Source organism: Silurus meridionalis, chromosome 21, assembly GCF_014805685.1.
Source record: "Silurus meridionalis isolate SWU-2019-XX chromosome 21, ASM1480568v1, whole genome shotgun sequence".
NCBI classification, from domain to species: domain Eukaryota; kingdom Metazoa; phylum Chordata; class Actinopteri; order Siluriformes; family Siluridae; genus Silurus; species Silurus meridionalis.
The window spans coordinates 6,914,411-6,937,994 of NC_060904.1; the positions used below are offsets into that span (position 1 = coordinate 6,914,411).

The window sequence follows — 23,584 nt, forward strand, 5'->3', positions numbered from 1 at the left end:
CCATATATATATTAGAAGTTTAATGGTACACAATGAAAAAATATATTTAATAAAAAATTAAATAGAATTAATCAAATGCAATACACTTTTTTAATTATATTGATTAAATTGAGTTATCAATTAAATTTGCACAAATTAAATTGATTAAATACAATGAATTAATGGAAAGATTTAATTAAATAGTTTACATTTGTTAAACCCCATTTGGATTTGAAACGATCTACTTAACTGTTCTACTTATTTTAGCATACTTTAACAAATGTCTTAATTTCTTCCGTCCTTCATTCATTGACTCCCTCGATTTGTGGAATTGTCATGATTTTCTCCTTTTAAAAGAAATTCTTGAAGCTGGACATAAAAAGCTAAAGAATCCTCATTGCTACTGTTAGCCACTAGCCACTTCCTGGTTACCGGCTAACACTAACTCTGTGGATTCTTTAGCATTTTCATGCATCCACAAAATAAAACTTACTTCCGATAGGGAGTGAGTAGCCACAGTGACACTAGTTTCTTTTTATATACTCCTGGCATTGTTTTGTATGTTATCGAGTTAATAATAATCATTTACAAAATGCACTTAAAGTGCGAAGCTGAGACTAAACAAACTCTCAGTCTGCCATTTAACACGTTCCTGATTGAATGTTCCGAACGTAAAAAAAAGTTTGCATTCGGTACATATGTGCACCGAACTGAAAGCTCTGTACTGATACATTTCGGTCTGAATATGTGTACTGTTACACCCATTGTATATACATATATCATGTAGCTCTGTTAGCAAAAAAGCTGTCCTAATTGATTTATAACTAAAAAAAGTAGAATAATAATTTTTTTTAATTCAAATGACTGGAAGAATAATAAGATCAAAATGTATAACACAAACAGAACCGACGAACATTTTAAACTAGTAAGACTGAAGCGCACAATCTTTTTTAGGTATCAGCACCTAGATAGCACACAGTTTTCCATAATTCATTTACATATTGTTTAAGATTTGAAATATGTTTATTTATGAGTTTGAATTAGACTTCTCTGGGCTTGAAATTGAGAGCTGCACTGTTTATGCAGAATCTGTGGCCTGTTGGATCCGGGCCATCGTCGAACACATGACCAAGATGTGCATCACACTGCCGAAATCAAAATAAGATAGAGGATGATATTAAATTCTGTTTAACAGATGCATGTTTAATCTTTTCAGTGAATTAATTTCTTAAAATTTTGTTAAGATCATGGTACAACAGGTAGAAATCTCTGGATAAATTGCACATATGACAACTGTACTGTTATAGCATTAACATTTTACTCCAAGCAATCATTTCATTGAACATTGATCCCTCTTATTGTCATGCAAGGTGTGTAATAAAAATTCCTGTTTTGTTCACATGCCTGTTTGCAGATGACTTCTGTTCCTGGGCTTCCCAACGAGTTATCAGGTCTGCGGATAATATTGGCGTGACTCTCATCTCCCTCCCATGTCCCATGTGCCTCAAAAAAGGATGGCCACCCCGTTCCCGAGTCGTATTTAGACTCAGAGCTGAAGGAGATGATGAGATAGAGATATACTGTAAGATTATATATTACAAATGCTACATACAGATATACTGTACAATAGAACTAATAAACGGTGTTGTGCTATTACTGGTGTTTTCACTTACTGTATTCACACTGACTTACTAGTTTGGTGATTCCATGATTGCAGTGCAGTGCCATTTGTTTCTACCTAATATTACATACAGTATCTCACAAAAGTGAGTACACCCCTCACATTTCAGCAACCATTGTAGTATATCTTCTCAAAGGACAATTCTAAAGAAATGAAACTTGGATATATTTTAGAGTTGTCAATGTGCAGCTTGTATTAAAACAATCCAAGCAGTGACTGCAGATTATTTACGCAGCAGTCTATTTGCAAAATCGATATGGGAAATTGTAGATATGGAGCTAAGAAGAAAGAAAGGGTGGAAAGAATCACAAGGGAGCACATTTCCTCTGGCTGACATTGAGCATTATTTTCACTATTATTTTTATATCCTGTAAGTAAAATACTTAACTGTACTGGTTTTTTTTTCATGTCAACGATTTTCCTTGATCTTACCTAAAGAGTGGGGTATCGCAGCACACACTGTAATACATACCCCCCATCATCAGCAACCAATGATTAAAACCTGGTTTCTAATTCATAATACATGTAGATCAAAGCTGATGAAAACTAGCAGCATTCTAATCACTACTAATCACTTACATTAATAATTAACACCAGTTGTCAATTTTCTTTTTTCATCTCTTTTATCTTCTTCAGTTTATTGTTGGGTGACTAAAATCTAGATCAATTAAATAACCTAAAATGTCTCAGGAATGTATCTACATGTTTAGACTGGTCTAATGTTAGTGTCATACATTCAGCAGTTATATTAATAATACTGTTTGCGTCAAATACACATTGTTCATAACATTTATGTTAGTGATTTTTCACTGGTGTTACCTAAAAAGTGGTGTATCACAGCACACACAGTGGTACATTCCCACATCATTATGGTTCAGATAGATTCCACTGAATGGCTGGAAGAGAAGCAAAATGAAATCGATCAGAATTATACTTTTGGTAAATTTTATGCTTCTACTTTCACCTAAAGTGTTTCATATCAATCTGTATTTAGCACACACTTACCACCTCAGTGCCTTTCTCTCTAGTGACTACATACTGTTCTGGAGTTAGTTTCTTCTTCCAGTCCACACACTCATCATAACGTGTCAAAGAAAGAAGATCTGCAAAGAAAAGTACAAAACTGGTTTTGTACTTGATGATGCAAACTGAATTAGAAGCCTGTAGGGTTTTCTTTTAATAAGTACCGTTATATGCTGTAACTACGTAGGTTATATGGAACTGCATCTTATATCATCATTTCTGTAAATATGTACAAAGATTTATTGTTGATGTGAAATTAATTGATGAAGTTACACTTTAAAAATCATGCTAAATGTTTTTATTTATAAATTAAATAGTATTTTCCTGCTTTCTCCAATAAACTGCTTGAGGTATCAGTTCAACAAAAGCAGTCAAGAAAAGAGGAAACAGGTATAAAGTATATTTACACTCATCCAAATGTCTAAATTAAATATAGGAAATATCCCCATTCCTACTTAATGTCCTGAATTTGTGAATTAATGACAAGCTTTTATACAAACTCCATTCCAAAAAATTTGGGACACTGTACAAATTGTGAATAAAAACACAATGCAATAATGTGGAAGTTTAAAATTTCAATATTTTATTCAAAATACAACATAGATGACATATCAAATGTTTAAACTGAAAAATAAGTTGATTTTAAAAGTTATGGCATGAACACATCTCAAAAAAGTTGGGACAAGGCCATGTTTACCACTGTGTGGCATCCCCTCTTCTTTTTATAACAGTCTGCCAACGTCTGGGGACTGAGGAGACAAGTTGCTCAAGTTTAGGAATAGGAATGTTGTTCCATTCTTGTCTAATACAGGCTTCTAGTTGCTCAACTTTCTTAGGTCTTCTTTGTCGCATCTTTCTCTTTATGATGCGCCAAATGTTTTCTATGGGTAAAAGATCTGGACTGCAGGTTGGCCATTTCAGTACCCGGATCCTTCTTCTATGCAGCCATGATGTTCTAATTGATGCAGTATGTGGTCTGGCATTGTCATGTTGGAAAACGCAAGGACGAAGTCTGGATGGGAGCATATGTTGTTCTAGAACTTGGATATACCTTTCAGCATTGATGGTGCCTTTCCAGATGTGTAAGCTGCCCATGCCACACGTACTAATACAACCCCATACCATCAGAGATGCAGGCTTCTGAACGCCGGCAACGTCGAATGGCACGGTAGATTGTGTTCACCGACAATGTATTTTGGAATATTTCTGAGCCAATGTTGTTATTTCCATTACAGTAGCATTCCTGTATGTGATGCAGTGCCGTCTAAGGGCTCAAAGATCACAGGCATCCAGTATGGTTTTCTGGCCTTGACCCTTACGCACAGAGGTTCCAGATTCTCTGAATCTTTGGATGATATTATGCACTGTAGATGATGATAACTTCAAACTCTTTGCAGTTTTTCTCTGAGAAACTCCTTTCTGATATTGCTCCACTATTTTTCGCTGCAGCTTTGGGGGAATTGGTGGTCCTCAGCCCATCTTGACTTCTGAGAGACACTACCACTCTGAGAGGCTCTTTTTATACCCAATCATGTTGCCAGTTGACCTAATAAGTTGCAAATTGGTCCTCCAGCTGTTCCTTATAGGTACATTTAACTCTTATTGCTAGCTGTCCTAACTTTGTTGGAATGTGTAGCTCTCATGAAATTCAAAATATGCCAATATTTGGCATGCCATTTCAAAATGTCTCACTTTCAACGTTTGATTTGTTATCTATTTTCTATTGTAAATAAAATATAAGTTTATGAGATTTGTAAATGATTGCATTCCTTTTTTATTCACAATTTGTACAGTGACCCAACTTTTTTGGAATCGGGTTTGTATATGAAGACACAATAGCACTGATTTTCTGCTTGTATATTTAGTTTTCTTGCAAAACCATTATAGAGACATATAAGTTTCAAAATGCAACTGTATGCAAACTAAGTTTAAAAAATGTAATCCTAAAATTACATTTTAAAAGGTTTGTGTCATAAACCTATGTTCAGAGTTGTGTAACCTAGAGTGAAAAAAGAAATAATACTTAGAAATGAGCCAGTTTGTATGGGTTTGCAAATCAGACAAAAAATACAATCAAATCAATGTTCTGAATAAAGCATATTAATGGGAAAAAATGGATTTATAGCAAATAAATGGATATTATTCCAAAACTATTCGTAAATATGATTACAAAAAAATATTTATTAATTTATTATTACAGTGTGAGCAATTTTTTTTACTTTGGCCCCTAAAGTTAACACCATGCATGGCCATGATTTTTGATTGTGTTGTCACTTGTTAAAGGGACTTTGCACTTCAAATAATCTATTATAGCTCATTCATCCTGCTCTAAGGGTCATCAGGTGCATTTTTTAGGATAAAAGGAAATGTTGTTGACAATCACACCTTCATTTTGTTCAATCAGGTCAATTTAGATAAAACTGAGGCAACTGTTAAACATTACAGCAAATGATAGACTGTTAGGTCACTGTTTTCTTTTTTAAAAGTCGAAAAAGATGTTACTTACTTGTTGTTGTGCCTAGTGTTCTGTTTAGCACAGACCGGCTCTTAGACAAAACTGACTGTGTGTAAACTCCATTGAAAAATACTGAAGAAAATCGCACCAGGAGTCGCGCCATGTTTCCATGCAGAGACGTTTACACCAGACCCAAGAGGAATTAATGCTCAGTGAATGAACTCAGTAGAGCTGAATAGTTTTTTTTTCTTTTACTTGACCTACATTCCCTCCCTCACCCAGCAACCAATGGTTAAAACCTTGTTTATGGCTGATAATACATGTAGGTCAAAGTTAATGAAAACTTGCAGCATGCTGTGATGAAACTGACAGTCCACCTATCACTTACTTTAATAATTAACAGCAATTATCAATTTATTTTTTTATTTTTCTATTTTCATTAGTTTGTCTGTTGCTTGATGATAAATCTAGGTAAATCTGATTTACATGCATTGACTGGTCTAGTCAATAATCATAATAATGTCAGTAATGTCCATAATAATACACATGAAATGTAACAAAAAGCTTTAATTTATATGTGTGTTACTAAACACAATCCTTATGGCACTGTAATTTCAGCTAAAACAACACAAACAAACCACTACTGTTACATCACATGTTTTCACATAGGGAAAACACATGATATTGAGATGTCAAGGCCTAAATATTCTGTTGGAGGAATTGAGGCTTAACTCATTACATGGCCTGCCTGGTAACCCAATTAAACTTCATGAAATGGGCAATATACTCAACTTGTAAATCTTTGTGATGTCCTTCAGGAGCCAAACTACATATTGCCAAAATGTGTGTGGACACCTCACTATAAGAATTATTTGAGCTTTTTGATTATACCATTCCAGGTTTAGTCCATCCTTTGTTCCACTCTTCTAAGAAGGCTTTTCAATAGATTTTCAAGCTTTTGAAACGTTCTAAAGGGTTTCAGGGGGGTTGATTTCATGGCTTTGTGCTGTCCACTTGAAGTCTTCCAATCCAAACTTGGCAAACCATATCCTCAATGATCTCACATTATGCACAAGGGAATTGTCCTACTGAAACTTTACCCGGCCCCCTAGTTTCAGTGAAGCGAAATCTTAAACAATTTATACAAGCGTGTGTTTTCCACTTTGTGACATAAGTTTGTGGAAGTTCGCCTACAGATATGGCTGTAATGGTCAGGTGTCCACAAACCTTTGCTCATATAGTGTAGCAGAACATCCCTAAGGCACATCTGCTCCTTAAAACACACATTATGTTGGTGGTTGAAATTTGTGGGAGAAAACATAATTGTTGCAACATAATTGGGACACAGATTTTATACTACTCAAAACCAAATGAAGATGTAAAAGTGACAGTTCAGTTACTCATCCAAATGTAGATGCCATCTTAGCTTTCTTTCTTCCTTTGTTTTTGCACTAGAACAAGTTAAGGAAATCTATAGCTTCGAAGTCATAGATCCATATCTATGTGAGATCACGCTTGCCTTAAAAGGCATCATCCTCTTACTTAACACAATAACTTTTGTAGTTGTGTAAAACTACAGAAATAAGTTTTGGCACCACACCATTTTACCTGATCATCTGCATAATGTTTAATTCAGTTATGTTGGCATCACATCGAAATATCAGCAGATTATTATATCATAGCATGATTTATTTTCAGTATAAATTAACATGAATCATTCATCTGAACATGATTATCTTAATAACCACGAGTGCAGAGATATATAGAGTACAGGATATAAAGAGAACACTGTAAGAAAGCTGTGAACATTGAACAAACGTGTTTTGATTAGATTTTCTGGTATTGCTCAGCAGCAGGTGTGCCACTCTTCATAAGGGTTCCAGGTTTGTGCATGAGATCGATGATGCAAGCCTGAAGTTGAGGGTTAAATCCATTAGTTCTTGTGGTGGTGGAGGAGAGCAAAATCTCATTCCAAGCACGACTGTAGTGTCCTCTCACCAGACTACAGCTCAAGCCAATCCTGTCTGCCAAAACCTGTAGAGCACAGTGTGTTAATGAATTGAAAGGAGAGTGCTGCATGCAAGCATAGGAGTTATAGAGCAGTCACAAGCTTTTCCTTGCCAATGTAAATTTACTGTCTCTTGTTTGAGATCATTTGCTATCATTACTAACATTTTATTGTCTCATCTCTGCCAGTCTCATTCAAACTCCATTTCCTAGTATCCTCAGCACCATAAAAGAACATCAATGCCAGTCACATGACTCATATTGGCATTAAAATCTCCATTGATACCTAATTAATCATGTTCTGGATTTGACTATGTTTGGCAGCACTGTAAAGTGGTAGTTTGAGTTACTTCTTTGGAATTAGATTGTTGAATTTAAACCTCTTTTTGTGATCTCCTGATATTCATAATTCATAGTAATAAAGTCACATACTGTATTTGCAAGAAAAGTTGGGGAAACCCATTGGCTAAACAATTCCTACACTAGTCAGGCATGTGCATGGAGACACATGCCGTTTTTCTTTCATTAAAGAAAGTGCCCTTTTTTTTCTTTCTTTTTTTTTTTTAAATAAATGAATATATTTATATATGTGTTCATGTGTGTTTCTGTTTGCCCACAACAACAAATAATCAAAATATCAGGTCGGAAGATGTTCAGACTCTATCGAGTTCTGATGTCTTTCTCCCCTTTCACGCAGTAGAACAGTGTATCACACGTTAATCATCACATCACAGACAGGCAGAGAGCCGCAAAAGTGAAGCCCTTCCTCCCTTTCCATTTGTGTTTGTCTTGATGTGAAATTGAGTGGTGAACAAAAGACTAAGCTACCTGGGTAATCAGTTTAGCTAAGGCAATATCATGGACATACAGGCTAACTTAATGGAGAAATGACAGCTGAAACAATTGTGTGAGTGTGAGGGAATTAAAATAAATTGATAAGTATGTCAGAGTTTTTTTAATATATTTAACGTTCTGTATTTTTAACCCCTGTCCCTCAAAATGTCTGTGCACGTCCCTGAGTCAGGTGCTATTTAAGGTTTTATATTTTGACATTTTTATTATATGAATTAAAATATTTATATTTAATATATTATAAAAAATATCTGAGTAAATCACCCATTACCTCAAAGGAACTTTATCAACTACAGTTCAAGGAAGTAGGGGATTTCTTACATGGTTAATACTGTTCATTAGGTGAGAGAATGCATAGCTAAGTATTATTGTTTTATATAAATGTTCTCTTTCTATAATATCGATAAACATGACCTGGGGCAAAGGGACACAAGTAATGAACAAAACAGTTTTGCTAAGGAATAGAGGACTGAGTCAATACCTTGTAGAGTAGGGCTCTGTGGTAGTAGGTTCCCTTTTTGATCTTGCCGATAGGAATTATGTTTGACTGCATCTCAATCTTCAGCTCACTCAGGTGAAGCTCCCAAAGAAAATCATGTTGTTTCTCAATATCTACTGGGCCCCCCATTGCATCACACACCAACCTAAGAGGAATATTTACTACAGATCACACCAATCTACTTATCAATATCAAATTTCAACCACATGAAGACTTATTTTAAAACTCACTTAGCCAGGGCAGTGTACATTTCCACTTCATCATGTAAGGGCAGGACAGATTTGAATATCTTTTCAATCAGACTGTTGAGCTGATCATCATATGGCAATGTCCATGGTTTTTCTGCTACTGCTTCCTGCTGTGGTTTACACTCATCCTCATGCCTCTGTTTCCCATTTTCCTGCAACCCTTTGCCTTTTGATTTACTAAAAATTTTGAAAGGCAAGTAAGCATCGAGTGGTGTGTTTGCATGAGGTAAATCAGTAAGATGGAGCATCATAATATTAATAGAAAGTTCCATTAATGTAAAAGGCAGATTATTATTATATATTAATTATGGTCAACACATTAAGAGAGAAGGCAGTAACGCTGTTGTCACAAATCGTGAGCAAAATGTCAGGCCAGATATTTTGGGTTTCTAAATGTTGTTTTTAATTGTTTAAAATTAGGGCTGTCAAAATGAATGCGTTAATAATGCATTAATGCACATTAATTTTAACGGCACTTATTTTATTAATGCGCGATTAATGCAACACACATTTCTGTTTGACCATTTCTATTAAAAATATAAATAAATAATCTATGAGGTGAAATTAAAACCTTCAATGCCACACACATTTATTCATGACCACCTTTTTTACTAAGCTATAAAAAAAAAATGATAAACTCAAACGCAAAATAATTTTTAATCACTAAACATTTAATTTACTGTTGCGCATAGTCTCAAATCAAGCACCAAAATCCGCCAAATTGTGGAGCACACATCCGGCAATTAAAACCGTCCGTGTGGAAAAATTTTCCGTTTGGTGTCCTGTTGATTTACATTATTAAAAAAACACCATAATTACTTTAAAATATTTACGATAATATTGTGTCTTCATGCTTTATGTTGAGTTTGGTTTTACTAATAATAAACATACATTTGCATAAAGTATCCATATTTTATGATTAGCGTATTCAAACATTGAAAAGTATTAATTTGAGGTACATTTAGAACAGATACAAATATGCGATCAAGTTGCTATTAATCATGAGTTAACTCATGACCATCATTCGATTAATCGCAATTAAATGTTACTCAATTGACAGCCCCAATTAATCGCGATTAAATATTTTAATCGATTGACAGCTAATTAATAGTTAGTCAGGTAGATAGTGCAAGAATATAAAGAATATAATGCACTATATACACCACACACACACATACACACACACACACACACACACACACACACCTAGTTGCTCTGATGCTCCCGTTGGTCGTCACAGGTGAGGGGATAGTTTCTGTAAGGCTCTCCCGCAGTTCCTTCTCTGCTAAATCAGTTTTCATCCTGAGATCAAGAAAACAGAACTTTTACCATTTACTTCTCTATCTGTTTCAGTTACTCCCTAAAACGGACAATTTTATGTCGTATAATTGTTGATGAAAAACTTGTGTTTGTTCAGTCCTTATCTGTGTCACCATTTTCTGGCATGCAATGTAAATGCCATGCCAGAAAATGGACCAGAACAACTATGATGATATATTACTTGTAATCTAGAGTCATAAATAAGGTTTCTGGCAATATGATGTAATTTACATAACACGGGATATTTTTTCAAAAATATAATATTCAAGAAATAGTAAAATACTCTAGGGAGATTCATTTGTAGAGTTTTGAAAATGCAGAAAAAGCGATATATATTTTGTATTGGTTTTGCAAGCTTAAGAATAAAAATAACACACATGTAATCGAACAAAGAGCTCAAGAGACATGATAATGGAATAGTACAGATTGCTGCTGCTGAAAAATATACATTAAAGTTATAAAAAATGCAGAAGAAATAATGATGGTTCAACTATGGGTCATTATGGTATGTGCGATCATGAAACACAGACAAGTCTGTTATATACGTTTTAGTTTTTTGGCATCCACATCATTTGCTGTAAATAAGTGCAACAAATTAATTAACTGTAATAAGTAAAAAAAAAAATACAAACCATAGCCAAACCAAAAGTTCTGAGTAATATTATTGGTGTTACAGCTATAAACCAGTAAGTCACTCTGGACTTTTTATGGATTTAAGGTTTATGGACACCTGATCATCACACCCATGCACTTGTTGAACATTCCATTCCAAATTTAGTCCCAAATTTGCTGTTACAATAACCTCTACTCTTCTGATAATCTGGGGGTTTGCTCATTCAGCATTACTGAGGTCAGGTACTTATGTCAGTTATGAGGTCTAAAGCACATTCTAGTTCATCCTGTAGATGTTCAGTGGGGTTGAGGTCAGGGCTCAGTGCAAGTCACTTATTTATTTCACCCCAAAATTAGCACTTCATTAACATCGTTTTGTGTATGGGCAATGTCAAACTGGAGCAGGTTTTAGGCCCCTTAGTCCCACTTAAGTATAATCTTAATGCTACTGCATAGAAAAACATTTTAGACTTTTTTCTGCTTCAGACTTTGTGGTAACAGTTTGTGTTACATACACTACATACAAGTGGGATATTCAGGTGTCTACATTTTTTTGTCACATATTGTAAACGCATTGGTTGGTATATTTTAATGTGGTATTTCCTACATATTTAGGTATACTTTATAATATAACAATACTTTATAAACTATACATACAGTGCATGTATCAAATCAGGTCACCCAATCTATATAGAAAGCAATAAAACATCTACCAAAGGAAAAACCTTTGGCTTTGACATACTCAGCTGGAGGGGTTCCATTAACTGCAATAACGGCTCGGCGCTGGTTGATAGCCTGCTTTGCAATATCTTCAAGATCAGGAACACGGTGACCATCTCTGGTCTATGAGGGAAAATAAAAAAAGACAAGTATGATACTGATTAGAGTTAGTGAATAGAGGATGTTTTTTGTAAATATTTGTCACAGAACTCTCCGGTGACACTTAGGTTACAGACATTTACAACACAAACATATGGAAGGATGGGCTGAGGCTAATCAGGTAAAAGAGGATCTAATTCAATTACATCACACAGTTTAATTTTGTGCTCCTGTGATACACTGGCTTTTGTATATATTGAAACAAAATGCTGTTTCTTCAAGCCACTGTTGTGCAAATGTACAACAGTGTGAGACAGGTGCAGGACAGTATACAAACAGAACAATAAACAGGCAATACAATGAATACACAAAACATGGGCTTTAAAAGGAAAGACAAATAGTCTAGTGCAGCATATCTTTTAAGTCACACTAGATTAGGAGTTTGACTAGCCCAGGTGAGCATTGGGAAGACAACTTGATTTGTCAGGGAAGATTCACTGAATCTAGAATAATGCTTTGTTTTTTACCTGTCCTGGATCATAAAAGCCATCTGTAGTGATATCAGTGGAGAGGAGATGTCCTGTAAGGCTGTATTTTAGTGAGAGATTGTTATTCAACAGCTTCTGCAGGGCAACCTCAGTGAACTTATTCCTTCGGCTCAGTGAGCAGTTGATCTCCTGGAGAATCTCTAAAGCCCTGCAGTACCAAATCCACAAAGCATGAATAGTAAACAAAGTAAGACGTATATGAGGTGAAGAATGGGTAAATGGCCCACTGACATAATATTTATAATGACAATAATCAAAAAGCAAGATGGATTATTATAAACAATGCTGGTCTAGAGATATTATTGGAAAACTAATATTGGCTAACTAATACTAGAGCTTTAATGCCCTCTGCTGGCTGTACTTATAAAGCATGATGCACAAAAACGTCTTCCATGTTTTATTGTCTAGACAAGAGGTGTTTTCATATAAAGGGTCTAAAACTTGATTGAGGGCCGTGGGCAGAAAGTAAATGTTGTATTAAAACAAATGTTCTTGTTGACATACTTTGAGTAATTTGAAGAATGTATGCAGGTACATTAAATAAAAGTCAAATTCACTTAAATATTTTATTTCAATCTACATTTTTGCAGCTTTGGGAAACATTTTTTTTTATTGAATTGGAAATAAAGACTAGATTAGGAGTTTATATAAATGGCATAGTGGGCTAAATCAAAGGTCACCAAAGGCTAACTATGTTCCATAGGCATTTCCTTGGTCTGTATTGTCTATGCCAGAGAGTGTCACTGCATTAATATGTTACAAAACATTATTTTGGGTGTCCTCTAAATATTAGTTATGCATTATGATTCATTATATAATATATACTATTAAATATTAAACATGATCTCACCCTAATCTGTACATTTCTGTTGCTGTTGGCTCATCATTAGCACACACACTTGCTGCCCAGCATGCATTTTGGCGGATTTCAGTGTCTTTTGATGTCAGCAGGTTAACAAGTTGGGGCAGCCCTCCAACATTTCTTAACTATATAAAAAAAAAACAAATTTTTTTGTTGAGAGCTTTACAGACATAAGCCATTTTTCAAGACTTTTTTCTCTATACATATTTGAGATATATACTACCAGATCTCACCAAAATGTAAAGTATATTTAATACATTCAGCTGTATATTGTATATTAGCTTTCAGAAATATCAGTCATAAAAAGAATAATGTCAATGTATCCATAGAGACCAACCTCAGCCCTTCCATCTGCATCGCAGGTGAGAGCAGCTACCGCCTGGATGGTGTTGATGAGTGTTGGTTTACATGTGGAGTGCAGGTGTTTCATCAGTGACTGTATGGCTCCGTGGGAGAGAATGCTATGGCGAAGCACTTCCTGTGAAGCCATGTTGATCAGAACAGCTGCTGCATGCATTACTGCTGCAGGAGAACTATTCTCTAGGAGCTGGACAAGAAGCTTGTCTCCTTCTGCTTCATAAACAGCACTGAGAAAGAAAAAAAAAAGTGCAGAATTAACTTAATAACTAAACTCTGCTGTTTGTTCTTCCTGAAGCTCTTATGAAGAGTCCATGTATCATATCCAAGTGAATTTGTCATTTTTTTTTTATATTGTGGAAATACAACACACCATTATCAAAGTTTTATATATAAAAAATATTAGTCTGCAGGTCTTCCTATTAAAATTGAATGGCAGAAATCCAAATCTTAATTAACGGAGAGCACAAGTGAATCAAAACTGTTCCAAATAGCATTGGAGAGGACTGTTTTTTTTTACTTATGACAGGAGGTGTGCATATTGGAACCATATGTGACATGAGTCTTCGGTCAGTTGTACCAGTACCTTTGGGTTTTGATAGACACTTCAAGCAGAAGGCCACAAATACAATTCTATTACCACTTAATAATTCAACATAAGCGCAAACTTTACCCCTTATTTCTATTCATCCTGGAATTTTGCATGCCAGCTGGATAGTCTAAATGTCTCTATAATTTGCAAAGAGAGCTATTTGTCAGTGAACATGCACTCACTATGCATTCAGTTGGTTTTCATGGGTAAGGTTTGATAAGGCTTCTGCTGCAACCTCTTTTACTTCATTCTCCTCACTGTTTAGCAGCTGCATGATAGGTCTTATCCCCTCTGAAACACACACGCCTTCATTACTCAAGATTTCCTCACCCAGTATGTGGCAATCAACACAAATGTCAGTTATAACTAGAAGAACGCACTGGCACTATAAGCGATTCGAAATGCAAATGAATTGCGTGAAAACACGACGATTATAAAACAAAACTATAAAACAGCGCCCAATATTTAGAACATAACAAAGAAGATTTTTAACATCACATAACTGATTAACTACAAATAGTTATGTCAATTAGTTATAACATTACCTAATTGCCTGAAAGTGTCTTTGCTGCTCAGGTTCTTGCTCATGGCTGACACTGCCTGGCATACAGCAGTATGTATACTGTTGTTCTCCCCTGCAAGCAATTCAATGAGGGCCTTTTCAACATTTTTCTCATGCAGGATCCTTTGAATTTCACCTAGGTACAACAAAGAATTGCAACACATCATTTTGATTAGCAACATTGATAAAGCACCCGGAAGGTAACCATTCATCAGATGTGTCTGCAAAGATTTTGAGTGATGCATGACATTCTTAACTAGTCTAGAATCCAAGGAGCTTCATCAGATCTAAGCATTTCTTATCATTATAACTGATAAAGAAAATTGAATTTGTGCTTAGCAAACTCATACTAGTGTTTGTGTTTGTGTCTGTGCTTGTGCTTGCATACTACTTAATGCTGCTTTGCTGATAGCTTTAACTGCATGAGCCTGGATTTCAGGAGCGGTGGGTGCAACGAGAAATTGCAACAACTTTTCCAGGCCTCCGTTCTCCTGTATAAGCTGCATTGACTCAGTGTCCTCTAAACAGTTTGAGATGACTTTCAGAGCTTCCACATGCAGGTCACTAAATTTCTGCCAAGATTGACAAGGTGATTTATAACATCAGCAATATAAGAATACAGTAAGTAAATAGCGTAAATACTGTGCCTTTCTTCACAAATTAAGTGATGGGATATTTAAAAAAAAAAAGCAATTACATTGACAGATGAGGTAAAATTATATACCAGAAGTAATATATAACTGTACATGTCAATAGTTTTCTATATATTACAAAATGTATATACAGATTTGATTTTCACACAGCAGTGGGAGTTCAGTTACTTGCTGAGAGATACTGCTATAATATTATTAGAAGAAAGACTAAATGGTCACAGCAAATATACAACACACACACACACACACACACACACACACACACACACACACACACACACATATATGTGTATATCTACTCATTGCTATTATCTGTTTTTCCCCAACATCTATAGTATAAATCACACAAACACACACACACACACACACACACACACACACACACACACATATATATGTGTGTATATCTACTCATTGCTATTATCTGTTTTTCCACCAACATCTATAGTATAAATCACACACACACACACACACACACACACACACACACACACACACACACACACACATATATGTGTATATCTACTCATTGCTATTATCTGTTTTTCCCCAACATCTATAGTATAAATCACACACACACACACACACACACACACACACACATTTATGTGTGTATATCTACTCATTGCTATTATCTGTTTTTCCCCAACATCTATAGTATAAACACACACACACACACACACACACACACACACACACACACACACACACACACACACACACACACACATTTATATGTGTATATCTACTCATTTCTATTATCTGTTTTTCCCCAACATCTATAGTATAAATCACACACACACACACACACACACACACACACACATATATATATATATATATATATATATATATATATATATATATATATATGTGTATATCTACTCATTACTATTATCTGTTTTTCCCCAACATCTATAGTATAAATCATATATATATATATATATATTATTAGAAGAAATATATATATATATATATATATATATATATATATATATATATATATAGCTATTCATGTTTTTTATAAATAGAGCAAAAAAACAAGCTGTACTAATTTTGTGGTGTTGATAATCAGCCTACTTTGTTTGTGAGAAGCTCCATGAGTCGAGGGAATCCTTGCTGTTCTCTGAATTCAGTACGAGTTTCTTTGTGAGAGCTGATGCTCTCTAGAATGCGCAGAGCAAACTGCTGAATGATGGGATATTCAGAACCCAGCAGGTATAGTAGCGGGGGAAGTCCATTCAATTTGTACACTGCTTCTCGACTAGAAAATTCCTAAGGATGCGAGATTAAACTACTTACTGACTGATATGACTATATATGCCAATGACACAATATTTGACAATGTTTTTTTAATGCTGTAAATATATGAAGATATTTAAAGAAAACATACAGTGTATTTACTACTGTAAAGACTTGTAAATGAATACAAATTGTAATAAACTATAATCAAAATAAATATATACAATTATCTAAATTTATATTAATTTAAGTTCACTTGCTCTACTAAAACATTTCATTATATTTTTTTTTATAAGAAAAAACACAAGGCAGAATTTATTGCAATTTGCTCTTGTTTATATACTAAATAAGAACAACCATTAAAGCCTACAGAAAAGTATGGTTTTGATTAATGAGATATATATGAATATATATATAAAAAAGCTAATATTTCAAAAGAGAATTGCAAACATTTTTTTAATGAAAATAGCATTATTTTTGATTGCTGTTTAAAATAGCTGCAACATTGATAATAGAGAAAATAACTAAAAAAATATCTGATAAAGAAACATTCTTTCGTCAGTTGTAAATAATGTCATAAGTGAGCAAAATTTCATTCTACTACAGATATGCCACTATAAAAACATTAAGGTTTTAAACAGGTGCATTAATATAATTTTTCACTCATAATTACTGTCTGAGCCAATAATGTTGTACAAACATAATAACTAATGAACAATCAGAGTTAAAAGTTTTTCTACTTTCGGCTTCTCCCATTATGTGGCTCATGCGTCTCCATACCCTCCTGTCCTCTACATCTGCCTCTTTCAAACCAACTACCTGCATGTCTTCCCTCACCACATCCATAAACCTCTTCCATCATTATGATTCATAATTACTATTATAAGCATAAGGAATTTTATATATATATATATATATATATATATATATATATATATATATATATATATATATATATATATATATATATATATATATATATATATATATATATATATATATATATATATATATATATATATATATATATATATATATATATTAATTAGAACTATATAAATATATCAGAACAACCCGAGGATGACACATCTTTTAAGTTAAACAGAAATTATACTAATCTCTCTGCTTTACCTGAACAAGATTATAGATGCATTCCACCGAATTTTTTTTTACATCTGGACTGGGGCTGGACAGTAGATGAATGAGAGGTTCCAGTCCATCATGCTGGAAAATCTGAACCTTACATGTGATGTCCGTGGAAAGATGGGCCAAAGTCAGAGTGGAAAACTCATGGACAGTATTTTCTTCTGTGTATATTAAATAAGACCATGTTTAAAGCAGATAGAGAGGCATTAAAACAGACAGACAAACAGAGATACAAAAAAAGAGAATGAATAAATATGACGGTTAGATACCAGTGGATTGGGATCTTTAGAATGCAATGATAAATGTTAACGTTCACTATATAACAGAATATAAAAATACCTTCTGGTGACAGTTTGGTGATGATAGTTGGAATAATATTCAGTCTCTTGATCAGTTGTTTGACATCATCTGTTCAAAGGCATACATTATTTTTTATAAAAGTTATTGGTATAGTTTAAAACTGCATGTTATTATTTTTCTTTTTTTCTTTTTTTAAATTATATGTTAAAGTACACGAGCTGGAACCATTTCTGAACTGACTTACTTTCTGAAGCCATGACTCCTAGAGCCATGAGAGCGTTTCTGCAAACAGTTTTATTTTCATGTGTTATAAGGCACGTGAGTGGTTCCACTGCCCCCAAAGCCATCAGGGAGCTCTTGTTCTCCTCACCTAGAAACAAATCAGCAGACCCACACACACACACACCGTAAATAATACATACTGTATGGACAAAAGGTTGTGGACACCTGATCAAAAGATTCGTATGTGCATTTTGAACATCCCATTCCACACTTTATCTGCATTTCCTGTTATAACAATGTTGCACTATATTTTTGTTGTGTGGATTTGTGCTTATTCAGCCATGAGGACATTAGTAAAGGCAGGTATATATGTATATGTATATATATTCATAAGGTAAGACACTGAAAATGTGTGTGTATGGCATAGACCTTTATCTGCAAATCTATGGATGGATTCAATGGCTTTGAGAAGTACATCCTCCTCAGGAGATCGAAGCATGAGAATCACTGTTGCAGCACTTTTGCTCTCAATGGGCAGTGGATCAAACTGAATTCAAATAAGTTTCAAATGATTTTAGAATAAAAATCTGATATTTTGATTATATAATATAGATCTTAAACATAAATAAAATAAAATAAAAGAGGTCTCACCACATTTTTGGCTTTTGACTCAGGTTCCTTCTTAATTTTTTTCCCCATTCTGTCAAAAACATGGGTTTAATCATTCAACTTGGCCAGGAAATTAGAATATTTTATAACATATTTTATCAACTCCATTTTAATTGAATTAAATAGCCAATTCTGTCACATTAATAGATAAATACAGTCTTCGAACGCTAAGGTCTGTATAAAAAGGCGAGCAATTACCTTCAAGAAACTGACCAACAACTCTCTATTCGGTCTGTTTGCTTGTATTTACTTTATGGTTGCTAGGAGACAGAGGCTCGCACATTTAGTCTGTAGATGTCGCTGTGGAGCCTTTCCGCTAAACTGCACATAAAAAAACTTGAAATAAATAAAAAAATTTATTTGGTCTTTTTTTTGTTGTTATGATTCTAAAAAATGTCTAATAACAACCAAAAGTTTAATATAAATGTCGATTTCTTTTATTTGAAGTTTTCAATTTTTTTTTAATGTTTTTATTAATGTATTGGTTATTATGGGCTATTGGCTATTTTTTTTCTGGTTTATTATTTAAAGAAATGTAAACAAATGTTAGTTACTATTAGACATATTATGCTAACTAACAATAAAATTAAATAATAACAATACAAGGGATCTTAGGTAAATAAAGAGATTTACCTTGATTTGGGCAGAATAATTCACACGTGTATGTGCATATTGATAAAACATACACAGACTTATTGACTAGTCAAGTGTTTGTATTTCCAAGTTTACAGCTGCCACTATGCACTATAGTCATGCTTTATATATGCAATCTTATTTCTATACTGTATTCTGTAAGGACCATTTGGGGCTTATATCAAAGAATCAACACCCGTCAGTAAAAATTCAATTCACTTCAAAGTTTTTCCACCTGTCCACACCATTGTTGGACTTGGTCTTGGCCTTATTGCATTGCTGAGTGAAATCACAGCTTGCAGCTGTTCCTGCCACTTCAACAAGCTTTTTCCTCAGCTGTGCATAGACTTCACATAGACATGCTTTTTTTCAGGTTGTCCATTGTTTCATATCACAATCAATTTACTGGCTTTATTCAAAGCACGGACACGGTAACCTAAGAGGTCTTTAAATCACAATATATGACTTTTGTTATCCGCAGGAACTTACAGCATACAAAGGTCAGCCAAGAATTCAGCTTACTAAAGTAATTTCCCTTCTCTAAAATTTATGCTTGTTTGAAGGACGGCTCTATCCGCAGCAAATAACAAAAAAAAAATGACTCAATCTAACGCTAAATTGTTCATTAAAAAGTCTTAGGATTTTAAATCGTCTCATTATTAAAGGGCTTTATCAGCTCACTTACCTAGATCTTAATTTGATCAATTAGGATGTATTATTTACTATCAGAATTTGCTTTGCTTAATGTATTCTGTGATATACAGATTATGAAATCACATAAATCACAGTTTTAGAGTAAAAGAGTTATTTAGCTGTTATAGATGTTGACTTGTGTACAGTCTGTGGGTATATGAAAAATTCATGTTTTTAACAAAATTATAGCAGAAAGACATACCGGTGGCCTTTCATTATTACAAATACCCTATATAAAATGGCCAAATTATGTTTTTAAAATCAATTTTAGCTATGTATTAGAAACCTCATTGAATATATTGCTTGCTTTTTGCCTTTATAACTGCCTCTAACATCAAGCATACCAGTCTTCAGTGTCTTCAGAGCCAAGGGATCTGTGGTTTCCCTGTTAAAATACAAGCTGCTTTTTTCTTTTGTCTTGTTAAAATTAATATCGTTGAAAAGGAGAGTCTATCCATCCACAATTCCTCTCGCTCTCTCTCTCTCTCTCTCTCTCTCGTCATGTGCACAGAATGTCAGTAACAACTGTACCTTGAAATGCTTGTTGTGAGTCTCAGGTTCTCTACAGCTGTGTAATACAGTACATCACAAGTTAAATGGGGTGAATATTTATAAATACATTGTATACATGCAGAATATATTATAATAGCATGCCTGCATGCCTAGTCAATATGAAAATAAAAAGTGCAGATCCTAATTAGGATATGTGCAGTCTGTGTGTATGTATGTGAACAAGAGTGCAAAAATTATTACCTTTCACATTCTAGCTATGTTCAGTTATAATCTATAGGCCTAGTAGTACAAAAACTATCAAATTAGAGGTAGCACTATGAGACATGTGTAATGAGTATGATCAATATATCAATAGACAGAAAGAGGGCTTAGTCTTTGCAGTAGTAAGTGATAATAGTGGCTGTAGAAATATTGCAAAATTTCCAAAGGTGACAGAAACATCAGGAGTTTGTTCATGAGCTGTTGAGGAGTATGCAGAAGTAGATGTGATGGTGTCAGGAGGGTAGTAGTGGATGCATGAGTGAAAGAGTGCAAGGTGAAGGTTTTATTCAGGAGATTACAGTGTATTCATGATATACTATTTATTTTTGGAGATTACGGTTTATTTGGTTTGCACACAGCTCAACATTAAATAAACAACATCAACTATAAATAAGAAAAGCACATACATTTTCTGATGCCCTAATGAAAAATATTTGATATTTTTTATAACAGTATGCCCCATAGAGATTTTTTAAGCTATATTTCTATATAGTGGTGGAAAATTGTGTTTTGTGGTTATAGAAAAAAAATATCCATATGCTCTCTGATCATTTATAAGTCGTTTTTTAATGTTTTGTGCCTTATGACAAGATAAATTGATTGAGTTGTTTCATATTGGGCTAAAAGGGAGATTCTGGAAATCAGAAAAGATATCAATGTCATATTAAAATTCATGAATGAAAGGAAAAGCATTAAGACTCCGTGAAGGACATCATTCAGTGACTTGATTCTTCGGAGGCCCGATGTTTGTGGTCTAAAACGCCTTTTGCCGCAACGTACCGTAGAAAAGTGTGTCAATCTTTTGGGTACCTCCGTCGGCCTCCTCCCGCTACACGCCGCGGCTAAATCCCAAAAGGAATGGGATTGGATATCATGTTCACTTGAACGGCTGGAGATGTCTCTGTGTAATAGCGTTAGTAGTGCACGTGTGTAGGGAGCACCGCGCGGATTGGGATGCGGCTCGTCAGTGGGCAGAACGCAACCGTGCCGGAAACGCTAGCTAACTGTTCAGTTACACGAACAGGATTTTTTTTTTGTAAGATATCGTTAGAGCAATTTGAAGACCCTCATAGGCGATTTTTTAGGTTTAGAATAAACCCGGTTTTCCCGGTTGGATAGACAAAACGATTAAGAGAAATCATTACAGTTGACGGCTAGTCGCTGGAGCTTGCTAGACACCCAGTTAGTTTTTCAACGCTTTTTTTTTCGGGTTAGCTACAGGCTAATAGGTTCGTTACCTCAGTCTCGATAAGAGTTGCACCACTTTTATAGCTTAACACCGTTAAAAAACGAGGACCGCTCGTTTTTGCATTGAAGAACTGGCGTTGGTTTTATTCGTCACTGTGCTGAGGCGTGAATTTGACATGGACGATTGGTTGCTAGCCAGGCAGCTAGCTTAAACTGTCTTGCTAGTGACTAGTTACTAGTACTGGAGCACGCTTATTGGAAGTCCAGGATTTGCCATAAAAAGGGAAATATTGTCTTTTTTTTTTTTTTTAATCGATGCATGAGCGTCTGTGCAGCTTGCGTTTGGGTGTGAAGAGCTGAGATTATCCGAGCTGGGTTTGGACAGCTATGCCAAGTGCCAATTAACTGAGAGACAGTTAGTAAACTCTGAGGCGTTGGTGACAGAAGAAGAAGAAGAAGGAAAAGGACTGGGTGTGAGACTTCACATTTCTTGCTGCGGAAAGTGAAATGGCCACGGCCAGTAGCATGGCTGCATCGCTGGCGAGCAAAACGAAAACGAAGAAAAAACACTTCGTGGCGCAGAAAGTGAAGCTGTTCCGAGCCAGCGATCCTCTGCTCAGTGTGCTCATGTGGGGAGTCAACCACTCGGTAAGTCGTGGACATGTGTGCTGAATCATCACTGAGAACAAAAACAATAATAAGACTGATGTTAATGAAAGTTGTTTGCTAGACACAGTTACCTTCTGTTTATTGGGACAGATTATCTCCATGCAACAGGAATATGCATTTGCTGTGTGCGCTGTATTATGTGTTAGGGGTGTCACGGTTTGACATTTTCACGATATGCTGAACAAGTATCACGGTTTCACTCGGTATGTTAATTAAATTCAAGAGGCGTTGCACCATTCTTGATTGCTTTACTGTCAACATTGAGACATGATGATAATAATAATAATAATAATAATAATAATAATGATAATAATAATCAGACAAATGTGAATGAGTTGCTTGCTAGATTCAGTTCTGCCTTTTTCTTTTGTATAATTTTCATCACCACAATTTGCCGAACAACCATCACGGTCTCACCTGGTATCGTTAATTAACTGTAAAACACACACAACGCGTTGGGTTTTTGGAGTATCTTTGCACAACACATTTGTTCGGAGTTCACGAGTGATGTTTCTATGAAAACTCTTGCTTTGGCAGTATTTTTTCATATGGTCAGTGGATAAAGGAAACAAATATCATTGTCGTTCAGTTTGTTTGCGTTTAGTTGTAGTCAGCATTCTCGTTGAGTAGGAAGTTACACAGCCAAAGGTTTTTTTGAGTACTGTCCGTCGCTCCTGCATGGAAGAGGGGAGTTTATATGATTTAGGGAATCGATCGGAAGGAGGGGGTTGTGAAATTTGTAGGGAGTCCAAGCCAGACATAAGGGATGAGACCACTGGAGTGCGGAAATGCATTTGGTAGATAATAGAAGACAGAAATCTGTGTTTGGGAACAGGTCATTGGCAAGAGGAGCTGATGTGCACTTTCACGTCGGTAGCCCATCTTCTCCTGAGATGCTCTTTGCTCCACACCTCTGTAACGACTGGGTATTTGAATTAGCAAAGACGTCGGGTCATCTCGATCCAAGCTAGTCATTCTC

General features: G+C 34.9%; 3 protein-coding genes across 4 annotated transcripts in view; 1 reads left to right on the plus strand and 2 right to left on the minus strand.

The window, feature by feature from the left end:
• Positions 1 to 1,013: 1,013 nt before the first annotated feature.
• On the minus strand, positions 1,014 to 5,376 carry msrb2 (methionine sulfoxide reductase B2). Its single transcript, XM_046877331.1, has 5 exons — positions 5,190 to 5,376; positions 2,666 to 2,763; positions 2,480 to 2,556; positions 1,384 to 1,531; positions 1,014 to 1,124 (listed from the first exon to the last, which is right to left on the minus strand). Exons 1-5 carry the CDS (start codon positions 5,299 to 5,301, stop codon positions 1,020 to 1,022), a joined length of 540 nt encoding a protein of 179 aa, XP_046733287.1. The 5' UTR covers positions 5,302 to 5,376; the 3' UTR covers positions 1,014 to 1,019.
• Positions 5,377 to 6,809: 1,433 nt separating this feature from the next.
• armc3 (armadillo repeat containing 3) lies at positions 6,810 to 18,938 on the minus strand. 2 transcript variants are annotated; one of them, XM_046833768.1, is made up of 18 exons: positions 18,847 to 18,938; positions 18,631 to 18,679; positions 18,409 to 18,526; positions 18,002 to 18,127; positions 17,797 to 17,865; positions 17,443 to 17,618; positions 16,150 to 16,344; positions 14,805 to 14,988; positions 14,400 to 14,552; positions 14,037 to 14,145; positions 13,243 to 13,492; positions 12,894 to 13,030; positions 12,023 to 12,191; positions 11,419 to 11,519; positions 9,951 to 10,046; positions 8,727 to 8,921; positions 8,479 to 8,641; positions 6,810 to 7,172 (listed from the first exon to the last, which is right to left on the minus strand). In XM_046833768.1, the coding sequence occupies exons 2-18, from the start codon at positions 18,676 to 18,678 to the stop codon at positions 6,966 to 6,968; spliced, it is 2,496 nt and encodes an 831-aa protein (XP_046689724.1). In that variant the 5' UTR covers position 18,679; positions 18,847 to 18,938; the 3' UTR covers positions 6,810 to 6,965. The 2 variants fall into 2 exon arrangements, with proteins under 2 accessions (XP_046689724.1, XP_046689723.1); XM_046833767.1 differs by lacking the exon at positions 18,847 to 18,938 and having other exon boundaries at positions 18,631 to 18,819.
• Positions 18,939 to 21,354: 2,416 nt separating this feature from the next.
• pip4k2aa (phosphatidylinositol-5-phosphate 4-kinase, type II, alpha a) overlaps positions 21,355 to 23,584 on the plus strand; it is a 31,340-nt gene continuing 29,110 nt past the window's right edge. The window contains exon 1 of the mRNA XM_046833769.1: positions 21,355 to 22,584. Within this exon, the coding sequence (XP_046689725.1) occupies positions 22,444 to 22,584 (141 nt within the window). The 5' untranslated portion in view covers positions 21,355 to 22,443. The remainder of the gene's footprint in view (positions 22,585 to 23,584) is intronic.

Bases quoted from the DNA above. Each gene is read 5' to 3' on its own strand.
- msrb2 (XM_046877331.1), bottom strand. From the start codon at position 5,301: ATGGCGCGACTCCTGGTGCGATTTTCTTCAGTATTTTTCAATGGAGTT. The intron at 2,764-5,189 runs GTAAGTAACATC...TTTTCTTTGCAG, and splicing joins AACACTAGGCACAACAACAA to ATCTTCTTTCTTTGACACGT. The intron at 1,125-1,383 runs GCATGTGAACAA...TGATTTCGGCAG, and splicing joins CAGAAGTCATCTGCAAACAG to TGTGATGCACATCTTGGTCA.
- armc3 (XM_046833768.1), bottom strand. From the start codon at position 18,678: ATGGGGAAAAAAATTAAGAAGGAACCTGAGTCAAAAGCCAAAAATGTG. The intron at 14,553-14,804 runs GTATGCAAGCAC...TGTTGTACCTAG, and splicing joins CAGCAAAGCAGCATTAAGTA to GTGAAATTCAAAGGATCCTG. The intron at 8,922-9,950 runs GTGTGTGTGTGT...CAAAATTTTTAG, and splicing joins GGGAGCATCAGAGCAACTAG to TAAATCAAAAGGCAAAGGGT.